This window comes from Parus major, chromosome 4 (assembly GCF_001522545.3).
Source record: "Parus major isolate Abel chromosome 4, Parus_major1.1, whole genome shotgun sequence".
Lineage (NCBI taxonomy): Eukaryota > Metazoa > Chordata > Aves > Passeriformes > Paridae > Parus > Parus major.
Window position 1 is genome coordinate 66,272,682 of NC_031771.1, and position 24,122 is coordinate 66,296,803.

The window sequence follows — 24,122 nt, forward strand, 5'->3', positions numbered from 1 at the left end:
AACCTGCATGGCTGTGACACCAGACAGGCAGAGGGGACTTCACCCTTAACCAGGGGCCACTGCAAACCTGGCTCAGGGTGACAGCAAGTATCAAAGCAGGACAGAGTGACACCAGGCTGAGCTAATCCGAAGCAAATTGCTTTCCTGGAAGGTGCTGAAGCCCAGATTCCCACTACAGCCAGGCACAGGTCGGGGTGCTGAGCACCCCCTGTGCAGAGCTCGGCCCCACTTGCCAACAGAGAAGCCACAGAGCCTTCTTGTCTCCATTTAATCATCAACAGACAGAGCTGGGCTCTTATTTACATCCAAGTACACTTCTCTCTGTACAACAGCGTAAGAGCAACAATTTCAATTCTGGAGCGTGGAAACCTGGAGGTGAGTGACCACCACCAGTGACAGCAGGATTTGGGCCACCAGCTGCCAGCAGACAGCGGCAGGAGCTAAGTGGAGCTGTGTGAGGTACAACAAGGTGCCCTGGTTGTGGTGAGAGGGGAGTGCTGGAATCAGCCCAGCTGGGTTGCTGGGACAGCCAAAGCAGCCAGCTTTGGGATGGTGGTGGAGCAAAGCAGCCCCGCTCACAGCAGAGTAGGACCTTCCCTGGCACCAGCGCAGCCTGCTTAGCCCACATCCTCATGGATGGAAGCCACTGGAGCTGATCAGTGTCCTCTGTTTGCCGTGTGGATGTGCCTGGAGCATGACAGGCCTCTGGACATGGGGGTCCTGTGACACCAGAGCTGCTCCAGGACTGCCACCACTGGCCTGGCTCTCCCAAAAATCTTGGATCATATTTTCCAGCTGCGTGATCCTAGGGCATCTCTAATGCTTGTGGACCCCATGTGTGGGCAACTGAGCTGAGACCCTCATGGCCACAGCTTGTGGTGGTGGCCAGTGGCAAGTTAGAGAGGATTTTGGGGGCAGGACTTGGAGAATGACACAAGAGCCAGGACATTGCGCTGAATTCCCCTAGCTCCAAGGTGGAGGAGACAGCTGGGGGATGGTCCAGCCCAAACTCTGGGTGGAGTTCCATGGGACAGGAACAATTCATCAGCCCTGCCTGAGCCTCCAAGAGACACACTGCCAGCCTCCTTGGCCATTCCCAGGATATGTCACCCAAACTCCAGCCTGGCACCCCTTGGCTGTCCTAACCCAGGGCTGACCCCAGAGCCTCAACAAAGTTTTTGGTGAGAGATTTCATCGACTTGTGAAAGTGTAAAGATCTGGAAGGAGCCAGGTGAGCTCCACCTGGGCACAAACAGCAGGAATCCAGGTGTCTTACCATCATTTTGCTCCATCTCTGCTGAGCAAAGGACTGGCACAGGGGAGAGGACTTGATGGGGAGCAGCACATCCAGTTGTGGGGAGGAATCCTGAAGCACAGGAATCCTTTGTGGCAGTTTGGCTCCCAAAACCATCTGTTTTTTCTGTCACCATAGCACAGGTGGAGTGGTTTCTGCAGGACAGCCGGATGCTGGGGGGATCCTGGGTGGAGAATCCCGAGAGTGGGAAAACCAGCAGCAGCAGTGTCTTAATGGGTGTCTGCAAGGCTCTGTCATCCAGGGAATGTCCACAGTCAAGGTCTCTCAGATCTCAGATGGATTGGAACTCTGGATCAGTGTGATGCAGTGAAGAAGGCAGAGGGAGTGGGCCTTTCCTCCTCCAAGGTGAACAATCTTTGCAAGAACAGACACCAAGCACCTGCTTCAGGAGGGAGGACAACGTTGGCTTGTCTGATGTGAAAAGAAAGCTGAGATGGTGCAAGACATCAGATCTCCAACCCTGACACTGTGGGATGTTGGACTCTGTCTGGAAGGCCTGGACTATGACATGGAGGAAGCTCTAGGATTTGCCTGGCCAGGTGCATGTGGATGTGTCCCTGGGCATGGCAAAGGCTGCAGCTGTGTGGCACTGGCAGGCAGCTGCTCTCCTTCCTTGCTGGGGTGCACGGGCTGACATCCAAGACTGCTGGAGCATCTTCAGGATTTGCAGTAGGACTCTTCCCCACACCCATCAGGAGTTAGACCTCACCTAATCCCCCTTTTATGGCTGGTCCAGGGAAAGGGGACTAGCCTGAGCTGCCCCGGTGTTTTCCATGAGTTGTCTTTCTCCAGCTCCAAACAGAAGTGGTGGGAAATGACAGGAACTGTCAGCTGGGGTCTTGAAATGCCCTGGTCTTGCTGCGCTTTTCCATTTCCAATGGCTCCAGAGATCTCTGGCAGCCACCACCAGCTCTTGGCCAGTGGCACTGTCCCATGACTTGGGCTGGTGGGACTAACTGCAGTCTCCACTGTGCTCAGTCTGGAGCTCACCACAGTAATGTTTGTTCTCAAACTGAAGGTCAGACCTGCTCATGAGCAGGAGAGCTTTGGGGAGACAGAACATGGAAAATGTGCAGCTTCAGGGCTTTTGTTTGGAAGGTCTTCAGCCCCTCAATGCCTCGAGGTTCTTCCTTGGTACTCACATGAAATGTAATCTGGCCAAACTCACCCTGGAGTCACCTCAAAAGACATTTCAAAACATCCCAGTGCTAGTTCTATCTTTTCTCTTCTAGCTGCTCCCCAGGGCAGAGAGCCAAAATCCCCACTCCTCTTGATCCTTTGGCCAGTGCAAACTCCACAGCATTTTTCTTCTCTTTATTGTGACTCATGGTAAAAAAACTGTCCATGACAGGAAGAACCGAGCTCACTTTGCCCATGTTTTCAAGCGGAATGCCAGGTTTTGCTGCCTCAGTGACCGTGCACGTAGGATTTGGTTTATTATTCTGCCAGGGCATAAGCACTTGCGTGATCTTAAGCATTTTCCCCTCTTAGGACTTCTTTCATGCTCAGAGTTAGTAGCTGAGTAGTTTCTTGAGCTAGGCCTGCGAGTTATTATCTCCATGCCTGGAGTGTGGGATGCCCCGTGGGATGGCTGTGGAATGGCAGGACTGAAGGCTGACAGTTGCAATCCAGCTGTGATGCTGCTGTGCCCCCCCTGCAACTCCTGAGTGAGGCTCGAGTGCTGTTTTTAAGCAGACCCTGGGCCAAGAGAGTGCACCAAGGTGTCACTTGTTTGGGGGACAGGGTGGCACAGTTGCCCACTTTTGGGGCAGATTGCTAAAGCTTCAGTTTGCATAAACATCCCATGGGTTTGGGGGCTTCCCCAAACCACAATTCCATTGACTTTGGGAAGTTAAGAGGGCTGCTGGGAAAGGAAACTAGCTCGGATTTCCAAGCTTTCTTCTTGCTGTAGACAGCTTGGGCATAGAGTAAGAGTAAGGGGTCCAAGGCAGAGGTGGGAGGGTATTTCTGCTCCCAGGGTTGGTCACAACCTGGGAGAGGAGTGGAACTGCAGGAGGAAACCACAAGGAAGTGAAAACGCAGCATATGTTAAGCTCTGCTGAGCCTCCAGAGAGGCTCCTGCTGGGACATCGTTCCTTGTTGGCTTCTGTTACCAGGACAGGCTCATCCTGCTCCTCAAGGATGTCCTAACCTCTTGCAACCAGGGCAAGAGGGAGTCGTCTGGTAGAGATATGTCTGGTTTCACTGAAATCAGTGGCCAAGCTCGCACTGACTTCACTAAGACCACCGTCTAGACAGGATACTTGATGAAGAATACTTGAGTTTGCTCATGATCCCAAGAGCTTTGCTCCATTAGCCAATGTGGCTAAAAATGTCCTGGAAAAAAAAAAATAACCCAAAAAACAACCAACCTGCCACTTTGAACTGTTTTGCTGCACTTAAATGCTTGGAAAACCAAAGAAACCAAATATAACCCTCCAAAACAACCAACCGAAGAAGGGTGAATTGTAGGAGAGGGTGTGGCAACCTCTAGCAAAGTAACAGTCAGGGCAGATTATAAAAGAGCCAATTGACCCTCACCAGCTGTACTAGGAAAAAACCCAGACGAGATGTCGCATTATCGATAGAAAACCAACGCACATCCACACTTATTTTACCTACAGAGCACAGAAGTGGAGAGTAAGGGTGATGGAGCCTGGTGGGAGCACGCTCGCACCGCTCCGACGGGAGCGCATTATCCTTCGGAAGATCACTGGCTTGAGTAGGTAGTACATGCACAGCAATAAAAAATTCCATCGTGTCGCCTCGGTCCCTCCTCAGATCTCAGTGGACTCTATTCGCTCGAGTCTGGAGGGAGTCCATGTCTTCTTCTCCTCGGTGTGTGGGGGGCTGGTGGCCTTTGTGTTCATCTCGTTCACCTTGTGCTCCAGGAGCTGGTTCTTCTGGTACATCTCCACATAGTTCAGCTGCAGCTGCTTCTGGTACTTGATGACTTTCTCCTTCTCCTCCTGCCACGTGCGCCGCTCCTCCTCGAAGTCCATCACCTGCTGCTCCCGCTGCTGCCGCTCCAGCTTCAGCTCCGTCTGGAGCCGCTCCACCTCCCTCCTCAGGGTGTTCACGCTGTCCTCGCTCTGCCTCTGCATCTTGGCCTCGTCGCTCTCGCAGGCCAGCGGGTCCCGCAGCTTCTCCCCGAGGTCCCCACCAAAAGGCCCCGCAGGTCCCATGCTGGCAAGTGTCCGCTTCAGGCCGGAGACCTCCAGCTCACAGTGGTTCAGTTTTTCCCTCAGCACCTGGACCTCGCTCATCTTCCTCTGCAGCTCGCCCTCGCAGATCTCCAGGTTGACGCTCTTGGAGCTGTAGGAGTCCTTCAGGGTGAGGATCTGCTCCTCTTTCTCCCGTAGGAAGTTCTTGCCTTCCTTGAGCTGCGACCGCAGTCCCACGATCTCATTGAGCTTCTGGGAGACGTCGGCTTGGGAGTCCTTCAGCTGCTGCTTGAGCAGGGAGATCTCACCTGCCTTCTGGCACACCTGTGGGGAGAGCACTCGTGAGGCTGGTGGATGGTGGATGGCAGCAAGGAGCTGCTCGTCCCCTGTGAAATGACCCTGCTCAAGGACCCAGCCTTCACCAGGACCCAGACCATGCCACAGACCTAGAGGTTGTCCCCACCTCAGTGTTTCTTCCTGGCTCTCGGGGACCTGATGCTGTTCCCAGCTGGAGTTTCCCGGACAGCCAAGGCCAGCGCTGCAGTCCCCACCAGCAATGCTTCAATCCTGCCTTCATCTTAATCTCCCACCCAAAAACCCATGGGGATCATTCCCAAATCTTCTGCTGAACGTCTGTAAATGGCACATTTCACATTTCACATTTCAGAGCCTAATTAATCCCAGCTTTGTTGACTTTCCATCAGGATTAGCAGAATAAGGTCTTCTTGATTCTAGAACTATGTTTTGCCTCTGCACTCTTAATAAATTTAAAGTTTCTAGGCTGTTCATGGAAGGATTAAAATTCTTCACATGATCAAGCTGGAAAAAAAGGTGTGTTAGCACTGGCTATACAAACAGACCTTGATAAAATGTTTCTAAAAATAGAAACGGTAGGAACACATTATGTAGGACTCAAGGGGAGAACAAGAATCAGGAATTTTCCTTTCAGCCTTTTAAGAGATAAACTTATTAACGACTGAAAAATGTGTGTTACAATGAAAGCATGAGGTAGACATGGCTATCGATGTCATTCTTAGTTCAGTTGCTTTTATATCTTCAATTTAAAAAGAACTCAAATATTTGAAAAGCAGTTTCAAGGTTTGCCCAAAAGCAAATGGTAAAAGAATTTAATTAAAATAGACTTAAGCCCATTTTTGGCAGGCACAAGTACCTGTGTGGAAAAACCTGTGTTCCCTGAAACTCGATTTGAATGTCACGACTTGGAGTGACCAGACTGCGAAGTCAAATTATTAACCAGCACAGGAGGGTGTGCACAGAAAGTTGTGCTTATTTTAGCCTAATTGAAATCAACAGGCCTGGGACTCAGACAAGTGAGGTGACAAGTGTCACCTCTTACCTGGAGGTCCCCAACCCACGGCTGTTATCTGGGGGCTCCACTTGGGGCATGTGGGAGATTCTTTGGGTCGCCAAATCCCGCAATAGAAACCTCATTCACGGCCTGTTACAACGCTCTTACCTCCCACTTGGTCTCTTCAATCTTCGGGAGAAACTCAGCCTGCTCCTTCTTGAAAGCCACAAATTTCTTCTCCAGCTCCTCTCGTTGCTGGAGGAGTTGTCCCATGTCATCCTGGAGTTTTTTTTTCTCCTGCTGGAGCTTGAAGATTTGGAGCTGCAGAGCTTGCTGAGCCCGCTGCGCCTTTTTGGAGACCTGCTGCAACTTGTTGGCATAGTTCTGCCTCAGGTCCTCCATCTCCCTCTCCCAGATCTTCTGCTTCTCCTCAAACACCTGGAAGATGGCTGCCTCGCTCTTGTCCAGGTTCCTCCTCATCTGGAGCACCTCCTGCTCCTTCTCCCACAGCCGGTCCTCCAGGTCCTGGATGATGTCGTCGGTGGAGGGCGAGTGGAAAGGCATCGTTTCGTTGAGATGGTTCAGTCTGTTGAAGGACGAGGTGCTCTTGCTCGAGGACCGCCCGCTGTCTGAGGTAGATATCCCGTTGTATCCCACGATGTTCTTCTCCACGTAGGTGGTCCCGATGCGGTTGATGTGGCTCGTGGAGGCGCTCATGGGGCCCACGTGCTGGCTGTAGCCCGTCCCGTAGGTGGGCAGGCTCGTTAGCGAGTTACGGCCCGAATCCGAGAGCCCCCCGCCTTGGTTTGTAGTCCTGTTAAGGCTGCTCTTGTCGAGTCCACCCTTGGGTGCGGATGGGCTATTGCTGTTGGCATGGTTCAAGCTCTTTCTGTTCTCTGCCATCCCGTTGCTCTGCGGCGGGCAGAGGTTCTGCATGGAATGGAAGTTTTTAGGAACTACTGGTTTAAAGGCTGAGGGTCTAACTAAGGGCTCATTGCTCTGCAAAAAGGAAAAAGGACCACGCATCAAACACAGCAGGAGGCTCGGTGACAACACACAAAAAGAGACACATCGGCACAGGGTGGGGCTGATGCAGCTTGGGCTGGCTCCTTATCCCACCCTGTTACACCCTGGACCCTTTGGGGTTGTACATCAGGGACCTGTGGTCACTCAAAGGGCAACACTTCACCTTCCCTTCCCCCAGCTGAAAGGAAACCATCTTGACTCACCCCAAACCCGCGTGATTTTTCCCTAGAATACTCCTTGGGTTCTCTTAGTGCTTTTCACAAGGAGGGCTGCCCCTTGCATACCAGACTTGATCAAAATAACTCTCATTTTTGCTGATTATATTTCTAGCCTTGAGGTTGCATTGCCCTTTTAAAGCTGAATTGAACCCTTAGATTAGCAGCCCTTTTGCCTCAGGAGCATCACATCTCCCTCCTGCCAGCAGTGACCTGTGAGACCTCGTGTCCTGCTTGTCCTCAGGAGCAGGTAGGAGCTGTGACAGCAGTGACACCAGGCAGGGAACATGCTGGAGCTGCTGCTCATTTGAAATTTGTGTTTTCTGTGGCATAAACAATGCTGGGGGACAATGGATCACAGCTGTAAAGGATTTAGAAAGGATTTTAAGGCCTTGCATATTCCTCACCCCATCAATGCACACCATTAGAAACAAAACTTTCCTCAAAATGGGATTGAGTCTCCCCTACTGCAGGTTGGATTTTAGGTGAAAATTATACTGGAGGAACAAAGGTATTTTGAAAATGCCTTTTAGGAGAAACAGAATAAGCCCTGCTGAACAGGTTGGAGGTTGGAGACCAAGTGTGAGGCTGAGATGGACTGCAGGGGCTGTTGGATTAACAACCCAGGAGAAAAGGCCACCAAATGCAGCAGAAATAACTCTGGACACAAATTATGGAAGTCACTGGAGCAGAGCAGCAGGCTACATAAAACACTGCTGCCTCTGGGGCTGTGTTCCTCCAGGCCTGTGAGATTTTGCTCCCTGAAGCCAGTGTGAACGGTGAGGACTGGGCTGGGCTGATAGAAAATGTTTACAGGGGTAGTTCCCAAGCCTTTTCCCTCACAAGGGGCACTGGGATTGTGAACAGATGTTCGTGGCTACTTTCAAGCAGCAGCTTTAGGTGGCAGTGGGTGGTTGGAAACTGCCTGTGAAAGGCACAAAGCACACAGAACAAGAGTGGGGCTCAGATGCTGGGCCTGCTGAAACAGAAGCCAACTCCAGCTCCCTCCCCATCCTTCAGGGATCTCAGAGAAGCTGGAATCACCAGTGACTTAAATACAGCCTTAAATGAGCTGTATGTGGAAGACTTGTGGTCGTGCTCTTGGGTTCCTCAAGAACTAACTACTGCCCTGAAAGTCATAAGAATTATATCATCTCTACATAAAAATGTACGGAATAAAAATGAGACCATCAAGACTGCACCGTAGCCCAAGGCCTCCCAGTCTGTGCTTCCAGAGAGAAGTGCCACGGCCACCCAGCTGCTCCAGGAGGTTCTCACCTGGTCTAGTTTGCCGGAGATCGGCAAAATCTTTGGTGGGTTACTGGGCTCTCGGTACTGGGGAGGCGGCGGCAAGTTCTTCTCGTTGTTGGTGGTCACGTTGCCGCAGATGTCCATCTTCACCTTCTCACTCTTGCGCAGGTCGCCGTTGATGTAGAGGGAGTTGGAGACTTTCTCCGACTTGTAGGTCTTCTCCTCGCCGGAGTAGCGGTTGGAGATGTCCCGCGCGGAGTAGCCGTTGCGGGGCCCCTCGCTCTGCCGGCCGCTGCTCTGCGTGCGGGTGCCCACGCTCTTCATGGCGAACTCCTGGTCGTTGGCCACTCCGCTGCCCACGCTCCCCATGGCGCTCTTGGGGATGGTCTGGGAGTAGCGGGGGACGAAGCCGTGGAAGTTCTCCGGGCTGGGGTAGGCCGGGTCACTGAGGACGGGCAGCGTCTCTAGCGTGGCCATGGCAGCGTAGGGGTGAGGTGGAGGCACAGCTCAGTGGCACTGGGACAAGGAGGGAAAAGAGATTAATGTTAAAGAGATGCCTTTTGTCCGCCGTGCCCTTTGCAGATCAAAATTGTGTCCTGGTGATGGGGTTCTCCTCTGCTGTGGGAGCCCCGGGTCCCTTGGAGGAGCAGCATTCCCCAAATCCCACCCACAGTTATCAAAAATCTTCTCAGTCCAAGGGTTGTGCTTCCCAGGGGAGCGAGTTGCACGGATTTTAGTAGGCACAGCTCTGTTGTGATGTGCCTCAGGGGAGACAAAGAGTCACCTTCAGATAAGCATTGTCCCACCCCAAACCCCTTGTGAAGGACGGCCCAGGGGTTCTGATTGGGGTTGAGTCCCTGGGGGTTTCTCCCTTGTTGTGTTTCCAGTGGTCCCTGACCCTGAACTCCACCCTCAAGGGTGGAGACCCTCAAGAGTTCTGTCCCTCAAAAACCCCTGCTGTGCCTTTGTTCAGGGCTCTCTGTTCTGGATCTGAGTTTGTTCCCGTGCTGAATAAATGGTTTCATGAACAGGAGCCTGTCTTGTTGGTGTTCCATGCTGGTCTCCAGAATCCTGTGGCTTCCCTGGATGAGGTCCTGAGGTTGCAGACTGCAACACAGCTCTACGGTATCGGTGAGACAAAACCATTTGCTGTGCCCAAGCCTGAATTATTTCTGTCACTTCTCCCAGGTTTGAACAAGCTCGTGTTCCTGTGGTGATGGAAGGTCTCCATCCCTGGTCCTGGTTCTTACAATTGCTCCCTCCAGCACATCCCTTAGGGATGACACCACAGGATTTAAGCAACACAATTTCCATCTCTTTTTTTTTTGGGATTGTTTCCTGAACTTGAGCTTTTAAAAAGATGCTGTTGTGCAGGTGTCATCCTAAATTTTCTTTTAAACCTTTATTCCCTTTCTCCATTTGATTCTTACTTAGGTTGTGCCTTGGGCTGGCCAAAACATGGGACATGGATAACATTCAAATAATGGTTTCAAAAGTTATCTTTCACCAGGGTTGTCCTGGAACCAATTACCCTTGGGACTTAATTCTCACATGCCTAGGTGTTCTTCATCAGCTTTTACACAGAGGTGTAAAATCCTATTTAAGAAAATAAAAGACCCAAAACAACTTATTTTTTGCTGCCTCATTGCATAATGGAGAATTTGAACCTGTACAAGCCAAAGATCTCATTACCTGAAGGAAGGGAGAGGGTGCATTGCAGATTTTGAGTGACTAAACCAAACCTGGAGGAGCAGGGTCAGTGGCTCATGGACAGCTGTGGCCACTCAGCTGACCATTGAGTTCATTGACTCACAGTGGATGCTTTTCTTTTGTCTCAGGCACCCTCAATTCCAGGTTTTCCAGGATGAACCATCCTGGCAGCGTGGGGAGTAAAGCAGGACTTAAGGGCAGCAGAAGGTGCAGGTTTCCCTGTGGATGGGATAAAAATAGTGATGCCCTTTAGAGAAAGGTTCAGGGATGGCAGAGGTCAAGCAGGACCAACAGGAAAGGGAGATGGAGAAAATCCCCATTTCAGTGGGGTTTTCCCTCTCCTTGAGGTAGGGATGTTCATTCAGCCCTCCCTGAGTAAAGCAGAACTGGGTTTATTTCCCTGGAGAGCAAGCTGAGGTCTGGAGCTCAGCTCCCGTGTGGTGTCTCCCAGGGCCTTGCTATTTGCACTAATAATGGAATGGAAAAAGAATTAAAAAGGTTAAAGCGGGGTCTGTGCTGCTCAACTTTGCTTTTATTAAACTGCACTTCTGGAGGCTTCTCCTCCCCCTTCCCCAGCATCCTGCCCTGTCCAAAGTACAGCATGAGTGGCAGATGTGCCAACTGCTGGGCCAGAAGGAAAGGGCACAGAGCTGTTGGGATGGGATTTAAGGTTCCCTTCCAAGCCAACCCAACCCCAGATTTTATGACCAACGAGCATTAAGTGAACACTCTGTGCTCCCTGCTGAGGACAGCCTGCAGTTTGCACCTCTGTCCCCTGCAGGTGACCTCATGCCATTCCCTGGTGAAAATCTAAGGAGCAGGCAGTAAAGGGGGATCACATGAGCACGTGAGACAATCCACTACAGCCAAAACACGAGTGTTTATTGGTCATAGGTGACAAAACCTCTGCCAGCAGCACAAAGTGGCAGCGTCTGCTCACGTATCCAGGATGTGACATTTGGACACGTGCTGTGAGCAGCACTCCTGACCCCAGCACACCCTGAGGACACTTCCCAAGGAGCATCACCACTGACAGTGCCCAGGGGTTAATCCAGGTGCACCTGGAGACTTGGCTGGGCTGTGGAGTGATGAGGAAGGATGGAGAACACCCACCTGAAGCTGCACTCAGCCAACGGCGCCTTTGGATTTTATGAGTCAAGGGAAGAGTTTTTGTCCTCCTAATTTAGGAATAACCTGCTTTTCAGTGACTTTGGGAACCTTTATAGGCTGTGACTTATTTTTATGGGACACCAGGCATCACGGGAGGGATGTGCTGGAAGGTCTCAGCTCCAGACAAGGAAGTGGCATTGTCTCCTTGCAGTGCTCCCCAGCCAGCAAGGAAGAAATCCAGGTTACTTTTCCCTCACTGGGTAAATTTCACAGTGACATTTGCACATTTACATTGACTCTCTGAGGGCAGGATGAGGCCACTGGAAAGTTTGATCCTTCCAAAAAAGAAAAAAAAAAAGGCCAGCACAACAACAAGCATTTTCTTTTATCTGGGAAACACACAAGAAAATATTCTGAATAAAATCTCTTGTTCTTAGCTTATGTTTACTGCAAACCCGGGATGTGATAAACAGAGCATACAGACAAGTGTTACAAATGTGTTATTAAGGAGATTCCAGAAGTGCCAAGAGATTCCCTGACAGTACAGCTTTGTTTGCCAAAATGGGACATTTTTTTCCGAGAGCAACAACCCTTGGGTTTGTATCTTCTGGCCAGCTCCAGTTCCCCATCAGGTTTCACACTGGTTGCTCCTCAGCTGAGCTGTGAAATCAAATCTGGAGCACAGGAATAACGTTGCCATGCTCTGGCACAGAGCAGGAGAGGGTTTTTTTCTCCTTCCAGGTTTGGGGGAGTGTGGGACTAAAAACTTCCCCAAGATATTTCTTCTGCTTAAATCTCGCCACCTCTGGGGCAAGAGGACGAGAGGGAATGGCTTCAAACTGACAGGGTGGGATTAGATGGGATATTGGGAGGAAATTCTTGACTGAGGGTGGGCAGGCCCTGGCACAGGGTACCCAGAGAAGCTGTGGCTGCCCCTGGATCCCTGGAAATGTCCAAGGCCAGGCTGGATGGGGCTTGGAGCAGCCTGGGATGGTGGAAGTGTCCCTGACCATGGCAGGGGATGGAACTGGGTGAGCTTTAAGGTCCCTTCCCACCCAAACCATCCCATGGTTCCATGAAAACTGCCTCCCTCCCATGGGAACATGAACTGCAAGTGGGTGATTCCCGGGAGCCTGTCCATGAGCACGGGGAGGCTGAGGGAAGCCAAGGGGTTTCCCTTTCCCAGCTTTTCCTTCCCAAGCTGCTCCTTTAGAAGGAAAGAAGAGTCTCCCTCAAGCATGGCTGGGTGACCTTCTCTGAGCAGGGACACTGGGAATCCACACACTCCACCTTGCACCACCTCCCCATCCCATCCAGCTGCAGCAGCCTCACCTGGGGACAGCAATATTTTGATGCCTGATACAGAAAATTTGGGGTGAAATGTCCTTTTCCCCAGCTGTGACAGGCAAACTCTGCATGTCCACCTCTTACCAAGGTTTCCTGCCATGCCTGCAGCTCCAGGACACTCCTAGATGTTATTGTAAATACAGTAATTCGTAAAATAACAACCGAGTCTTCACACTTGCTCTACCCAGACCATTCAGCGAACGCCTTCCAGTAAAAAGAAGAAAAATCGCTCTGAGACAAGCAGCTGAATGGTTAACTAAGACTAAATTATGGAGGCCTGGCTCTGTTTCTGCCTGAGGAGGTTAATTGTTAACACTCTCCTAACAAAGAGACAGACATACCTCGGGCACTGTGCCACAGGAGAAGGGAATCAGTCATTGCTGGGCACAGAAAGCCCCAGAGCAAGGCAGGGCCTTGGCACCCACGCCATCCCAGGCATGTGGAGCTGGCAGCACGGGCAGCAAAAGGCATCTGAAGGTCAAAAAATTCCCTCCCCTTGCCAATTGTGGTAACAGGTGTGCCCCTGACCTTCATCAGTCAGGTTTGTTTGCGTGGGCCTTAACGAGCGAGCAATTTCTGACACGGTAAAGGTAAATCTGTGCTCTGTGCTGCTGTTTGTGTAGGGGCAGGGCCTTCACCTGCCCTGTGTTTACGGCTCAGGTTGGCTCTGCCAGTTTGCAGCGCTGCCAAGGGGTTGGTTTGGCTGGAGGAGGAAAAGTCAACGTGTCCTGGGGTGGTGGAACGGGTTAGAAATGGTGGGAAAGGGTAGGAAAAGAATGGCTGTGATAATTCCTGCTTTGTCCAGGAAGGTGAAGTGGGAAGGGAAGGACAGGAATGGGTTAGCAGGGAAGACACAGACCCTGGAGGGAGCAAAACCACCTGTGTCCAGAGAGGCATTAACAAACCCTGGGGAAAAACCACCACTGAAACCCAGACTTGCAGTTGCACTTGTAGAATCGTAAAATCACAGAATTATTCAGGTTGGGAAAGCCCTCTAAGACCATGGGGTCAAACCATTCCCCCAGCACTGCCAAGGCCACCACTGACCATGTCCCCAAGTGTCACATCTACACAGCTTTTAAATCCCTGCAGGGATGGGGACTCCAGCCCTGCCCTGGGCAGCTCTGCCAGGCCTGGACCCTTTCCATGAAGAAGTTTTCCATGAGGAAATTTTCCCCAATGTCCAGTCTAAACCTCTTCTGTTTAGAGGCTGTTCCCTCTTGTCCTCTTAGTGTCAGGTGCAGGTTCCAGTCACATCCCTCTTCCTCTCCCCCACCTTTTCTTTTACATCACATCCTCCAAAAAAGCCACTCAGCCACTGCTCTGCCTCCTGTGTGTCACAGGCCATCACTTGCCACCTCCTTATGGCTGTGCTGGACCCAAACCTGGCTGAGATCTCCTCCACTGGGATTGATTCAAGAGGCAGGGACCCCACAGCTCCCCTCCCACCTGGCCCCAGTGCCCCAGCACCTCCTGTTCTCCTACACCCTTCTCAAGTTGCTCAGTCTGAAGAGGGGAACAGAATGAGCTTTTCTTGTCTCTCACAGGTGTTTTTTCCAGCCCTCAAGTAACCCTTGTGGCTCTTTTCTGCACCTCCTCCTACTCCTTTCCCCCATCCTGGCTTGGTGGCTGCCAGGTTTTCCTCCACCACTGGAATACAGCACAAACACACTTGAACCTGTCTGCAAAAACACGCAGATCTCGAGCTTCTCAACCACAAGCTTTTTCCACAACCAAAAGCCAGATGAAGTCAGAAGAACAACTCTTGCTCCTTCCCCAGGACACAGACCTCTCTTTTCCCATTTATCCCTGCACTGCAGATCTTTTCCTCCCCATTCAGAGCTAAAAAGCAAACTCAGAAAGGCAGGTTAGAGGGTCAAGTAGTGGCAAACTCTTGCAGCCACCCTCAGACACCTCCTGGGCCGTGAGGCTGCTGTGTGTCTGCACATTTTCCATCCTTCTGTGCAAAGGATTTATGATTGGATTTACTTTTGGATACAATCCTGAGCAATGTGCCCTAGGGCACCCTGCTGGAGCAGGGAGGTTGGGCTTGGACTGCCCAGCATGGTTGTCCTGCCTAGGAACATCCAATTTGGGAATGTGGGGACCATCCTGTCCCTCTGTGACCTCTCCACTTTCCAGCTACGCCTGTCCCAGCTCCTGAGAGCACTGAGGGGTCAGCACGGGGCCCTGCAGCATCCTCTGGATAACTGGGCCCAGTTCAAAGCCCTCAGCCCTCCCAGTACAAACCCATTTCTGAGACAGGAGGATCATGCTTTGCTTTCCTCTCCTGAAAACGTGGCAGCATCAGGAGGGGGTGGCAGGATTAGGGACAGGCAGGTCCTGGTTTTGGGGGCTGCGCTTCCTCAGGCTGCTGAGGGAAATAAAAGTGAGCCGGCTTAGAAACATTTCCTCTTCCTTTCCGCCTGCTAATGAGATAATTACAGCCCTTTGTATTCTGGGAAACTACTTTCTCATTATGGGGGCCGCATCAGCTATTTACATAATAAGCCTGAAACAAAAGAGATGAGATGAAAAGACCCAGGCGGCTCTTCGGGGGAGCTCTTGTTGAGCTGCCAAGGGACAGCCTGCAGGGTGATGGATTCCTGCATCCCCAAAGCCCCTCTGGCCTCGAGTGGGTGGCACCACTTGATTCAGGATGTCCCCAGCTCCTCACTCTCAGCTCTGAGGGTCCCCAGGGTCCTCAGAACCAGCTCTGTCTTAGACCACTCCTTGCAATTCCCCATGCCAAGGGATTTGGGAGGGTGGGCAGGAATCCAGACCCACATCAAGGAGAGTCATGACAGCCTTTGTGGGGTTCACAGTGGCACCTGGGGACAAGTCCCACCACCAGAAGATGTTTGGTACCAAACTGGCCTGTTCCTTATCCCATCTGCTGTGTCCCAGTTTCCTCCAGCTGTGGTCAAGGGACATTCTGGCTACCAACCTATCCCAAATCCCAAATCCCATATCCCATATCCCAAATCCCTGTTCCTCATTTCACTTTCTGACCAAAGGACAGGATGGTTTCAAGCTCAGCCCAAACTGCCATCCCAAATCCCGTGTGTCCACCAGGAAGGGTTCATCTGTGACCCTTGTGGCTGCCCCCAGAAGATACTCGGCTCCAGCTGTGTCATTGTCCCCAGCCCATTCCCCAGTCTCCCCAGTTGCCCAAGGGATGCATTGGTTACCAATCTGTCCCATTTCCCCATCCCCCAGCTGGCCAGTGTGTACCATCCTGTCCCACCCCACATCCCAGTTCCCTGCCCCACAGCTGCCTGGGGGGACACTGGGGACCAAACTGTCCCACCCCACATCCCAGTTCCCTGCCCCACAGCTTCCTGGGGGGACACTGGGGACCAAACTGTCCCACCCCACATCCCAGTTCCCTGCCCCACAGCTTCCTGGGGGGACACTGGGGACCAAACTGTCCCACCCCACATCCCAGTTCCCTGCCCCACAGCTTCCTGGGGGGACACTGGGGACCAAACTGTCCCACCCCACACTCCAGTGCCCCGTCCCCCAGCCGGCCGAGGAACCCTCCGTGCACCAAACTGTCCCTGCCAGCCTCTCCACCTCCTTTCCCCAATAAAGGCCCCATTGTTCTCCCGACAAAGCCTGAACAGTGCAGCCTGCTCCACCTTCCCTGGCCAATCCTCCCACTCTGCTATCAGTTTTCCTCCCTCAGTTGGTCGCTGTGGTTCAGGGACACAGTCCTCTGCCACCCTGTCCCCATCCCCCAGGACGTGGCAGGAGTGGGAATCGTGGCAAAGCACAGCCACGATCTGCACTGTGGAGCACATGGCCTTGGCTCTGTGCCCTCCTGCTTGTCCTTCCTCCCCTCTCAGCTCCCTGAGGGTGTTCCTGGAATGGACACCTCACCACAGCTTCCTGGAAACCCCTCACTGACAGTAAAATAATCAGTAAATCAGTCTGGGTGTGGCTACTGCTGCTCCACCTGTCCCAAACCCACCTCCTCCATCCCAGCTCCTCATCCCTGGGAGTTCCCAGTTTTAATCCACGGGATTTTCTGGATCTGGAAAAGCAGGCAGAGTGCAATTAAAATCCAAGTATCTGGCAGGCCGTGCCAGTCTTGAGCTGCTCCAGTAAGGGAAGAAAACAGAATTATTCTGGAGGCTGCAGCAAGGTGGGAAAAGCCCCAGAGAAACCTTGGCAGGTGACACGGAGGTGTGACAAGGTACATTTGTACAGTCCCAGGGAGGCTGTTTTTGTCTCATCCTTGGGGGTTTTTGAGCCCTGAATGGATCAGGCAGGGCCCACCAGCAGCAAGATGTCCTGGAGAGCTCCCAGGGTCCTTTCCACCAGGAATTATCCTGCCATGGAGTTCTTTGCAAGCCACACTGGATGTCCACCAGCATTCCCCTGGCCACAGTCCTCATCCTCAGGGGGATGTTTCCCCTTTTCCCCCATCTGCTCTCAGAGCCCTGGATTTGGGGCTGGCATCCTCCAGGATGAGGGCAGATAGGAAGGATTTTCCATGACCTGCCTTATCCCAAGGGGCAGCAGGACAGGATGGTTTCAAGCTCAGCCCAAACTGCCATCCCAAATCCTGTGTGTCACCAGGAAGGGTTCATCTGTGACCCTTGTGACTGCCCCCAGAAGATGCTCAGGGCCAGTGTCACTGTCCCCAGGGAGGTCCTGGTGGCAACCTCTGCCCAGAAAAGCACCAGCTTTGCTGACACAGGGAAAACTCCCTGGATTCCCTCAGTACAGGGCTTGGACAGTCTGATGGAGCAGCCTCAGTGACCCTGAGGGTCTGGCATGTCCCCTGCAGTGGGCTGGGCTGCTCGGTGTCATCCCAGCCCTGTGTGCCTCAGTTTCCCCTTGTTAAGGGGCTGCCAGTGGGATTCCGGGTGAGATTTCCCCACCCTAAACAATCCATCTCTGTGCATCCCATCTCTGCTCTGACCCCTGGTGCAAACACAGCCCATCCCTAAAAAGCACCGTGAGAGGTTCCCACTGGCTCAGCCCTGCATGAATCCACTGAAAATCCTTTGGAAAGGTGGCTGGAGGTGCTGGCAGCCGAGCTTGTGGGACTCCCCAGCTCAGGGGATATGAGGAAGCTCCTGGTCACCACTCAAAGTGTCCCAGCACGGAGCTACATCCCTTGCCTGGCTCTCCAGCATCTCCCAGAGCATCCTCACGCATCCCCACATCCCAAATCTCAGGGATCCCAGTGTGACCCCCTGCTCCAGCCCAGCTCCATGGCCCCAAATGCCAGGGGGACCCCCCTCTTTGTCACCAGACCCCCCCTCTTTGTCACCAGACCCCTCTGCACGATTTAAACCCCTGCCCTGAGCGGGATGTTTTGGGGGGGAGGCTGATCCTGCCCTTTGGGATGAGCCATCACCCCAGAGCAGTCCCAAGGAGCCATCCCCTCGAGCCCTGCGTGGCTCTGCCATCCCCAAACCTCTGTCCCCGCAGGAAGGACAAGGAGGGGACCCTGCACCGCCTGCCACCCACGCCACCAGCCCGGCCGGGATTTATCATTAACTCGCCCCGAGGAATTTCTTGGGCGCGGAGCCAGCCCTGGAAGCGCCCGCTCCTCCCCGGACACCGCGCATGGAGCAAACCCCCATGGTGGCTCTTCCCCACCGCCGGAATCAGCGCTGCTAAACCGGAGTGATGCCCTAAAATCCGCTGGGGTGCGAGATCTCGGTGCTGGGGAGGTTCCAGATGGATCCATGGGGTTTGGAAAGGGGGAAATCACAGCTTTCCCCAACCTGAGCTCCGCGCACCCCATCTCTGCTCCGACCCGCGAGCAGCCCGGTGTGCCCCCAAAAAAATCACCTGCAAAGTGTCCCAGCAGCTCAGCCCTGCACTAACCCACCCAAAACCCTTCTCTCCCCTGCCCGGCCCCAGACAAAGGCTCCCGGCGAGAGGGGGAAGGAGAGAAAAGGAAAGATCCCGCAAAAAAAGCCGGCACCCACCGGGATTTACCTGGGCAGCCCAGGGGTGCATCCTGCAGCTCCCCATCCTCCGCCGACCCCGAAATTCATTGTTTCCCTGCGTGGTATCCCGGGAAAAAGTCCAAATTAATACCTGCGGAGAGCAACCTGCTGCTGGGCTGGGGCCAAGGGCTGCCCTTGGCTCGGTGGGATTGGCCACGGAGCCCGCAGGAGATTTAACTCTTTGTGCCCGTGTCCGGCAGGGATTTTGGGAAGGGATGGCTCCGTCTTCCTCAAAGGGAAATTGGGGGCTGATGGTTTGTTTTAGTTTAAATGGGAATTTTGGAGTCAGACACTGGGTTTTCTTAAAAAAAAACCGATTTGGAGTTTGCCTTTTTTGTATTTTCAGATGGGATTTTGGGGGTCTGATGGCTTTGCTCAAATAGGGATTTGTGGATCTGGAAGGTTTTGGGGTTTGCTCAAATAGGGAATTGTGGATCTGGAAGGTTTTGGGGTTTGCTCAGATAGGGATTTGTGGATCTGGAAGGTTTTGGGGTTTGCTCAAATAGGGAATTGTGGATCTGGAAGGTTTTGGGGTTTGCTCAGATAGAGATTTGTGGATTTGGAGGTTTTGGGGTTTGCTCAGATAGAGATTTGTGGATCTGGAAGGGTTTTGGGGTTTGCTCAGATAGGGATTTGTGGATCTGGAAGGTTTTGGGGTTTGCTCAAATAGGGATTTGTGGATTTGTGAGGTTTTGGGGTTTGCTCAAATAGGGATTTGTGGATTTGGGAGGTTTTGGGGTTTGCTCAGATAGAGATTTGTGGATCTGGAAGGTTTTGGGGTTTGCTCAGATAGGGATTTGTGGATATGGAAGGTTTTGGGGTTTGCTCAAATAGGGATTTGTGGATTTGGAATGTTTTGGGATTTGCTCAAATAGAGATTTGGGGTTCAGAGGTTTGTTTTATCTCAAACAGGGAGTTTGGGATCAGACCATGTGTTTTTCTTCAAATGGGAATTTTGGGGTCTGACAGGTTGGTTTTGCACAGAGAAAGTTTTGAGGGTCCCACAGCTTGTTTTGCTCAACTGGAATTTTGGGATCTGACTGTTGGGTTATTTTGTTTTAATACTTTTTTGCTCAAATAGGAAATTTCAGACTCTCCAAACTTGGTTTTTCTCAAATGAAGGATTTGAGATTCAGTTTGCTCAAATGGGGATTTTAGGATCAGACAGCTGGGGTTTGGGTTATTTTTCAGATAGGGAATTTTGGGATCTGATGGCTTGGTTTTGCTCAAATGGAGGTTTTGGGATCAGGCAACTTATTTTGGCTGAAGGGGGATTTTGGGGTCTGGCAGCTGGGTTTTCCTCAGATAGGGATTTGGGGTCTGACTGCCTGGTTTTTGTTTGTTTGTTTGTTTTTCAAAAGGGCATTTTATGGTCTAGGGGTTTGTTTTGGTACAAATAGAGATTTAGGGCTCTTACAACTGGGCTTTTTTCAAATGGAACTTTGGGGTCCAACAAATTTGGCTTCTTTTTCAAGTGGGGATTGCTCAAAACAGCTCATTTTAACTCAAACAGTTATTTTGGGATCCTTCTACCAGGGGCTCCTTCTCAGCTCTCCCATCCTTCTGGGGATGTTTCCCAGCTGTGTGAATGAAAGGTTGTGAAGAGTTCTCACAGAAGGGCAGAGAATTGGATGGATGGGATGAATGGGATGATGCATCCAGGGAATCATGGAATGGTTTTGTTTGGAAGGGACTTTAAACCCAATCTCATTCCAACCCCTGACGTGGGCAGGGACACTTTCCACTATCCCAGCTTGCTCCAAGCTCCATCCAGCTGGCCAAAAGCCGGAGCTGGATGCTTCCCTCCTTCCTTGCCATCACTCAGAGCAGAGCCCTGATGGCACAGGAGGCCCAGAGCTCCTTTTTCCCACTTTCCCGGCTGCCAGCGCTGCGGCAGGAGAGCAATCAGGCTCCCCTCGGGCGCCATCCAGCCTCAGCACTTACTCTGGATTATTTGCAGTCCTGGAGGGAGGGAAATAAAGCCACACAAAGCTACCATTAATTTAGGCACATTTGCTCAAGTGAATTTTCTATTGGCAGGATGTCTGGGGATCAAAGGAGTCGCAAACGGAGCCGGTGTTGGTGGGCAAATAACAGCGAGAGCAGTAAAACAGCAATAATGCCAAAATAATCAAATATGGGTTAATGTGCATTTAAACCAGGGCAAAACACATTGCTGGGGTGCATGGGGAAGGTGTAAATTATACCAAAATGCATTCCTGTGGAGATTCAAGCTCTTAATTTTGCCCTTAAGCACCAGAAGAGGAGAATTCCGACCAATAGGCTGGTTTTGGGATGTGTGTGTGGAAGTAGCCACGCAGACAGAGAGCCCTCTCCATCCCTGGCAGTGCTCTGGCAATGAGCAGAGGTGGCTCAGGAGCTCTGCTGGACGTGGACCCTTCCCAGCAGTGGGATTTGGGGAAGCTGTCGGAGCACAGGAGCCTGTGGCTGCTCGCCAGGGAGCTGCAGCAGGCGCAGATCTCACAGGAGCCAGGCAGTTTCCTGACACTACAGCTGGTGGAGGCCGTGCTCGTGCTCCCTTTGGGAGCTGAGTTATGTCTTAGCACTTCCCACAGATGAATAAATCATGATAGGAGAGACTTTGGAGAAGGCTGGAGAATCCAGGATAACCCGTGCTCCTGGCGCTCTCAGGTGGGGTGTAAACTTTTGAACCCCCAGCTCCCGTTTCTAGCCCAGGGCTGGGGTGGCTGAGCCAGGAACCTCTCTGTCCCCCCAGCTCACCTCCAGCAAAGCCCCTCCATCACCTCTGAGAGCCAGGAGAGCCGCCCAGTTCTCACCCAGCACCCCTTTGTGGCAGGGCTCCTGCACAGCCAGCTGCTCCCAGGCCCCACGGGACACAACCACCAGCACTTGGTCTCAGCCCTTTGTGGGGTTTATCCTTTTCTGCTTTGCCCTTTTTGGGTGTCTGTGGTCAAACTGTGTCACCCAGACCCAACCTCCCGAGGTCACCTCCAGCCTGGGACTACAGGGTTGGGTTTAACCCCCAAAATCCTTCCCTACCCAGCCACGATGGCATCACTCTGTCTTGGGGCTGAGGCTTTGAACATCCACCCTTCCTTCTTCCTCTTGAAGAAAGGAAAAATTTACTCCTCCAAAATCCAAACTCTTTGTTCCTGTGTCCTTCAGGGTTTTTTTCCCTTTTCCTCGCAGGAGTGGCACCCCCTGGCAGGGTGATTTCCATTCTCTTGGAGCCCTTTCATTTCAAGAGTTCATTTCATTCCAAGTTCTCTGGCATCCCTGGACTGCACCTGCAGGATTGGCTCAGGGTTTTCTGCACTGATCAGAGAAGGAGGAAAACATCAGCTGCAGTGAGGTCTGAAGGAGCATCAGTGGACACTCCCCAGGGTGGAGAGCACTGATGTGCTCAGGCATGTGGCAAGGAGGAGCTGGAGATGGAATGGGAGCAGAGACAGCAGCTCCCTGCACTGGGATTTCTTCCTTGAAAGCTCTGGGGAGCTGCTTTTTGGTACCAGACATCCCAGTGTGAGCAAGAGCCTCCCTCCTCTCTCCACCCAGACTCCTTTATTTAGAGGAAAGATCATTTTCAAAGCCTTGAGGAGCAGAAAAAAGCCCTATTTAAGGGTACCCTGGCTGCTGAACACACTTTGAGGCTGTGGATGAAGTGAATCTCCATCCCAGGATATCTGAGTGCCTTGGCTGGGCAATGTCAAGGCCAGCCTGGTCTGGTGATGAGGAGAGTTCTGAATTTGTGCTGGAGGCCTCCAGAGATTTCCAACCAGCACCACAAGAACTTAAACCCAGCTCAGACCTCAGCTGTGAACAGACTGTGCCTGTAAGTGCTTGACATCCACAGGGCTGGACACTGGAACCAGATTCCTGCAGAATCTCTTCACCAGGCTCTATCTGGAGCTCTTCCCCACTCTCTGTTATTAAAGCAGAGAATTCCAGACTGGTTTTCCGAGGAAAGACCCTGTTTTCTGTGACACCCAAGGGTTTCTGTGACACCCAAGGGTTTCCCTGTGTTTGTGGAGAGATGCTGCCTTGCCTAATTTGTTGTGAGTGATCCCTGCAGGGATCACAGGGACCACAGCCAAATGTGCAGGATGGGGCTGGTAGAGGAGCATGACTCCACCATGCCAGGAAATCCAACCTTTCTGCTGGGAAAGCTGATAAAATCCCCAGCAGCCAGCACAGTCTGAGCAGGCTCTGTGGCTGAGCTCCCAGCAGAAATGTCAGGATGACACCCAGAGTTTGTTTGTGCGAGGAAAAAACTTGGTTATGTGATAAAACAAACCTTCTCTGCACCTGGGGGATCACCAGCACAGGGACATGCTGCTGGTCTGGAAGTTAAAATGCTGGGAGAAGCTTTTCCTGCTCATTAAGTGGAATTTGAGCCTGTGTGAGACCTCTTCATACCCACAGGGAGCTGGGGGTGGGAGAGGACCTTCTCCAAGCTGTCCCAGGGGGTGGCAGGGGGTCCTGAGGCTGGGCTCACCCCAAAAGCTGGGTTGATGCCAGCTGCTGCAACGGGGGACATTTTCCATCTCCAATCCATGACATCTGCCTGCTCAGCTTGAGCCAGCACAAACAAGCCAAAAGACTCTGGTTTGTGTCATCCAGAGGGATGGTTTCCTATTCTGGAAAAAAAACCATCCCTGCTGGTATAAGCTGTCTCCTCCTGTACCAGCACAGGGCAGACAAAGCCTCGCAGTGCTGGCAAGCCACAGCCTGGTGCAGGGCCAGGTCTTCCCATAAATCAGGAGAGGCTCCTGCATCTCCACCTGTGGGTGCTGAGAGCCCTGAGTGTGTCCTGGCTGTGCTGGCCATGGGATTTGGGTCAGGTCTGAGCTGCCTGGGGGGAGGATGTGAATTATCAGCTTTCCCAAATCATGTCTAGACCAGAGGATTGTGGAATTGTAGAATCATCATGGAATGGTTTGGGTTGGAAAGGAGCTTAAAGCTCACCCAGTTCCAACCCCCTGCCTTGGGCAGGGACACCTTCCACTGTCCCAGGTGGCTCCAAGCCAAATCCAACCTGGTCTTGGACACTTCCAGGGATCCAGGGGCAGCCACAGCTTCCCTGGGCACCCTGTGCCAGGGCCTGCCCACCCTCCCAGGGAACAATTTCTTTCTGATAATTAATCTAAATCTCTCATCTTTTAGTTTAAAACCATTCCTTAAGCATCCTTGGGTGATTACCCAGAATGAATGGAACAAAGCTCCCATTCACAGTCCCAAAGCATCAGGCCAGGCCTAGTTAAAATAAATTGGAGCAATGCAGCTTGCAGCCAGGAGGGCCAGATTTCCACTGAAATCACCAGGTGTTCAAGGATCCTCTTTGGAAGTGCCCCTTCTGTCTGTATCAGGAATTAGGGATTTGTTTCAGCCCCCTCGGCTCAGGGTGGGAGGTTTTTTCCCAGGGAGGAACATCAGGCTCAGGACTAAGTTGTGTGTGGTTATGTTGTCCCATCCATCTCCGTCTCCATCATCTCCATCATCTCCATCTCCATCTCCTCTCCATCTTCATCATCTCCATCATCTCCATCATCTCCATCTCCATCATCTCCATCTCCATCATCTCCATCTCCATCATCTCCATCATCTCCATATCCATCTCCATCATCTCCATCATCTCCATCATCTCCATCATCTCCATCATCTCCATCTCCATCATCTCCATCATCTCCATCTCCATCTCCTCCATCTCCATCTCCATCTCCT

At 52.2% G+C, this 24,122-nt stretch overlaps 1 protein-coding gene across 5 annotated transcripts in view; it reads right to left on the reverse strand.

The window, feature by feature from the left end:
* Window positions 1-253: 253 nt before the first annotated feature.
* The window catches only part of LZTS3 (leucine zipper tumor suppressor family member 3), a 45,454-nt gene continuing 21,585 nt past the window's right edge, over window positions 254-24,122 (reverse strand). Inside the window, exons 1-4 of one of the 5 annotated variants that reach the window (XM_015625137.3) lie at window positions 18,409-18,515; window positions 8,308-8,796; window positions 5,957-6,787; window positions 254-4,803 (exon numbers count right to left, since the gene is read on the reverse strand). In XM_015625137.3, coding sequence (XP_015480623.1) covers window positions 4,093-4,803; window positions 5,957-6,787; window positions 8,308-8,757 — 1,992 coding nt within the window. In that variant the 5' untranslated portion in view covers window positions 8,758-8,796; window positions 18,409-18,515 and the 3' untranslated portion in view covers window positions 254-4,092. Of the gene's footprint in view, window positions 4,804-5,956; window positions 6,788-8,307; window positions 8,797-9,972; window positions 10,203-18,398; window positions 18,516-24,122 lie in introns of those variants that run through there. The other 4 variants (XM_015625138.2, XM_033513824.1, XM_015625139.3 and 1 more) reach the window with 4 other exon arrangements.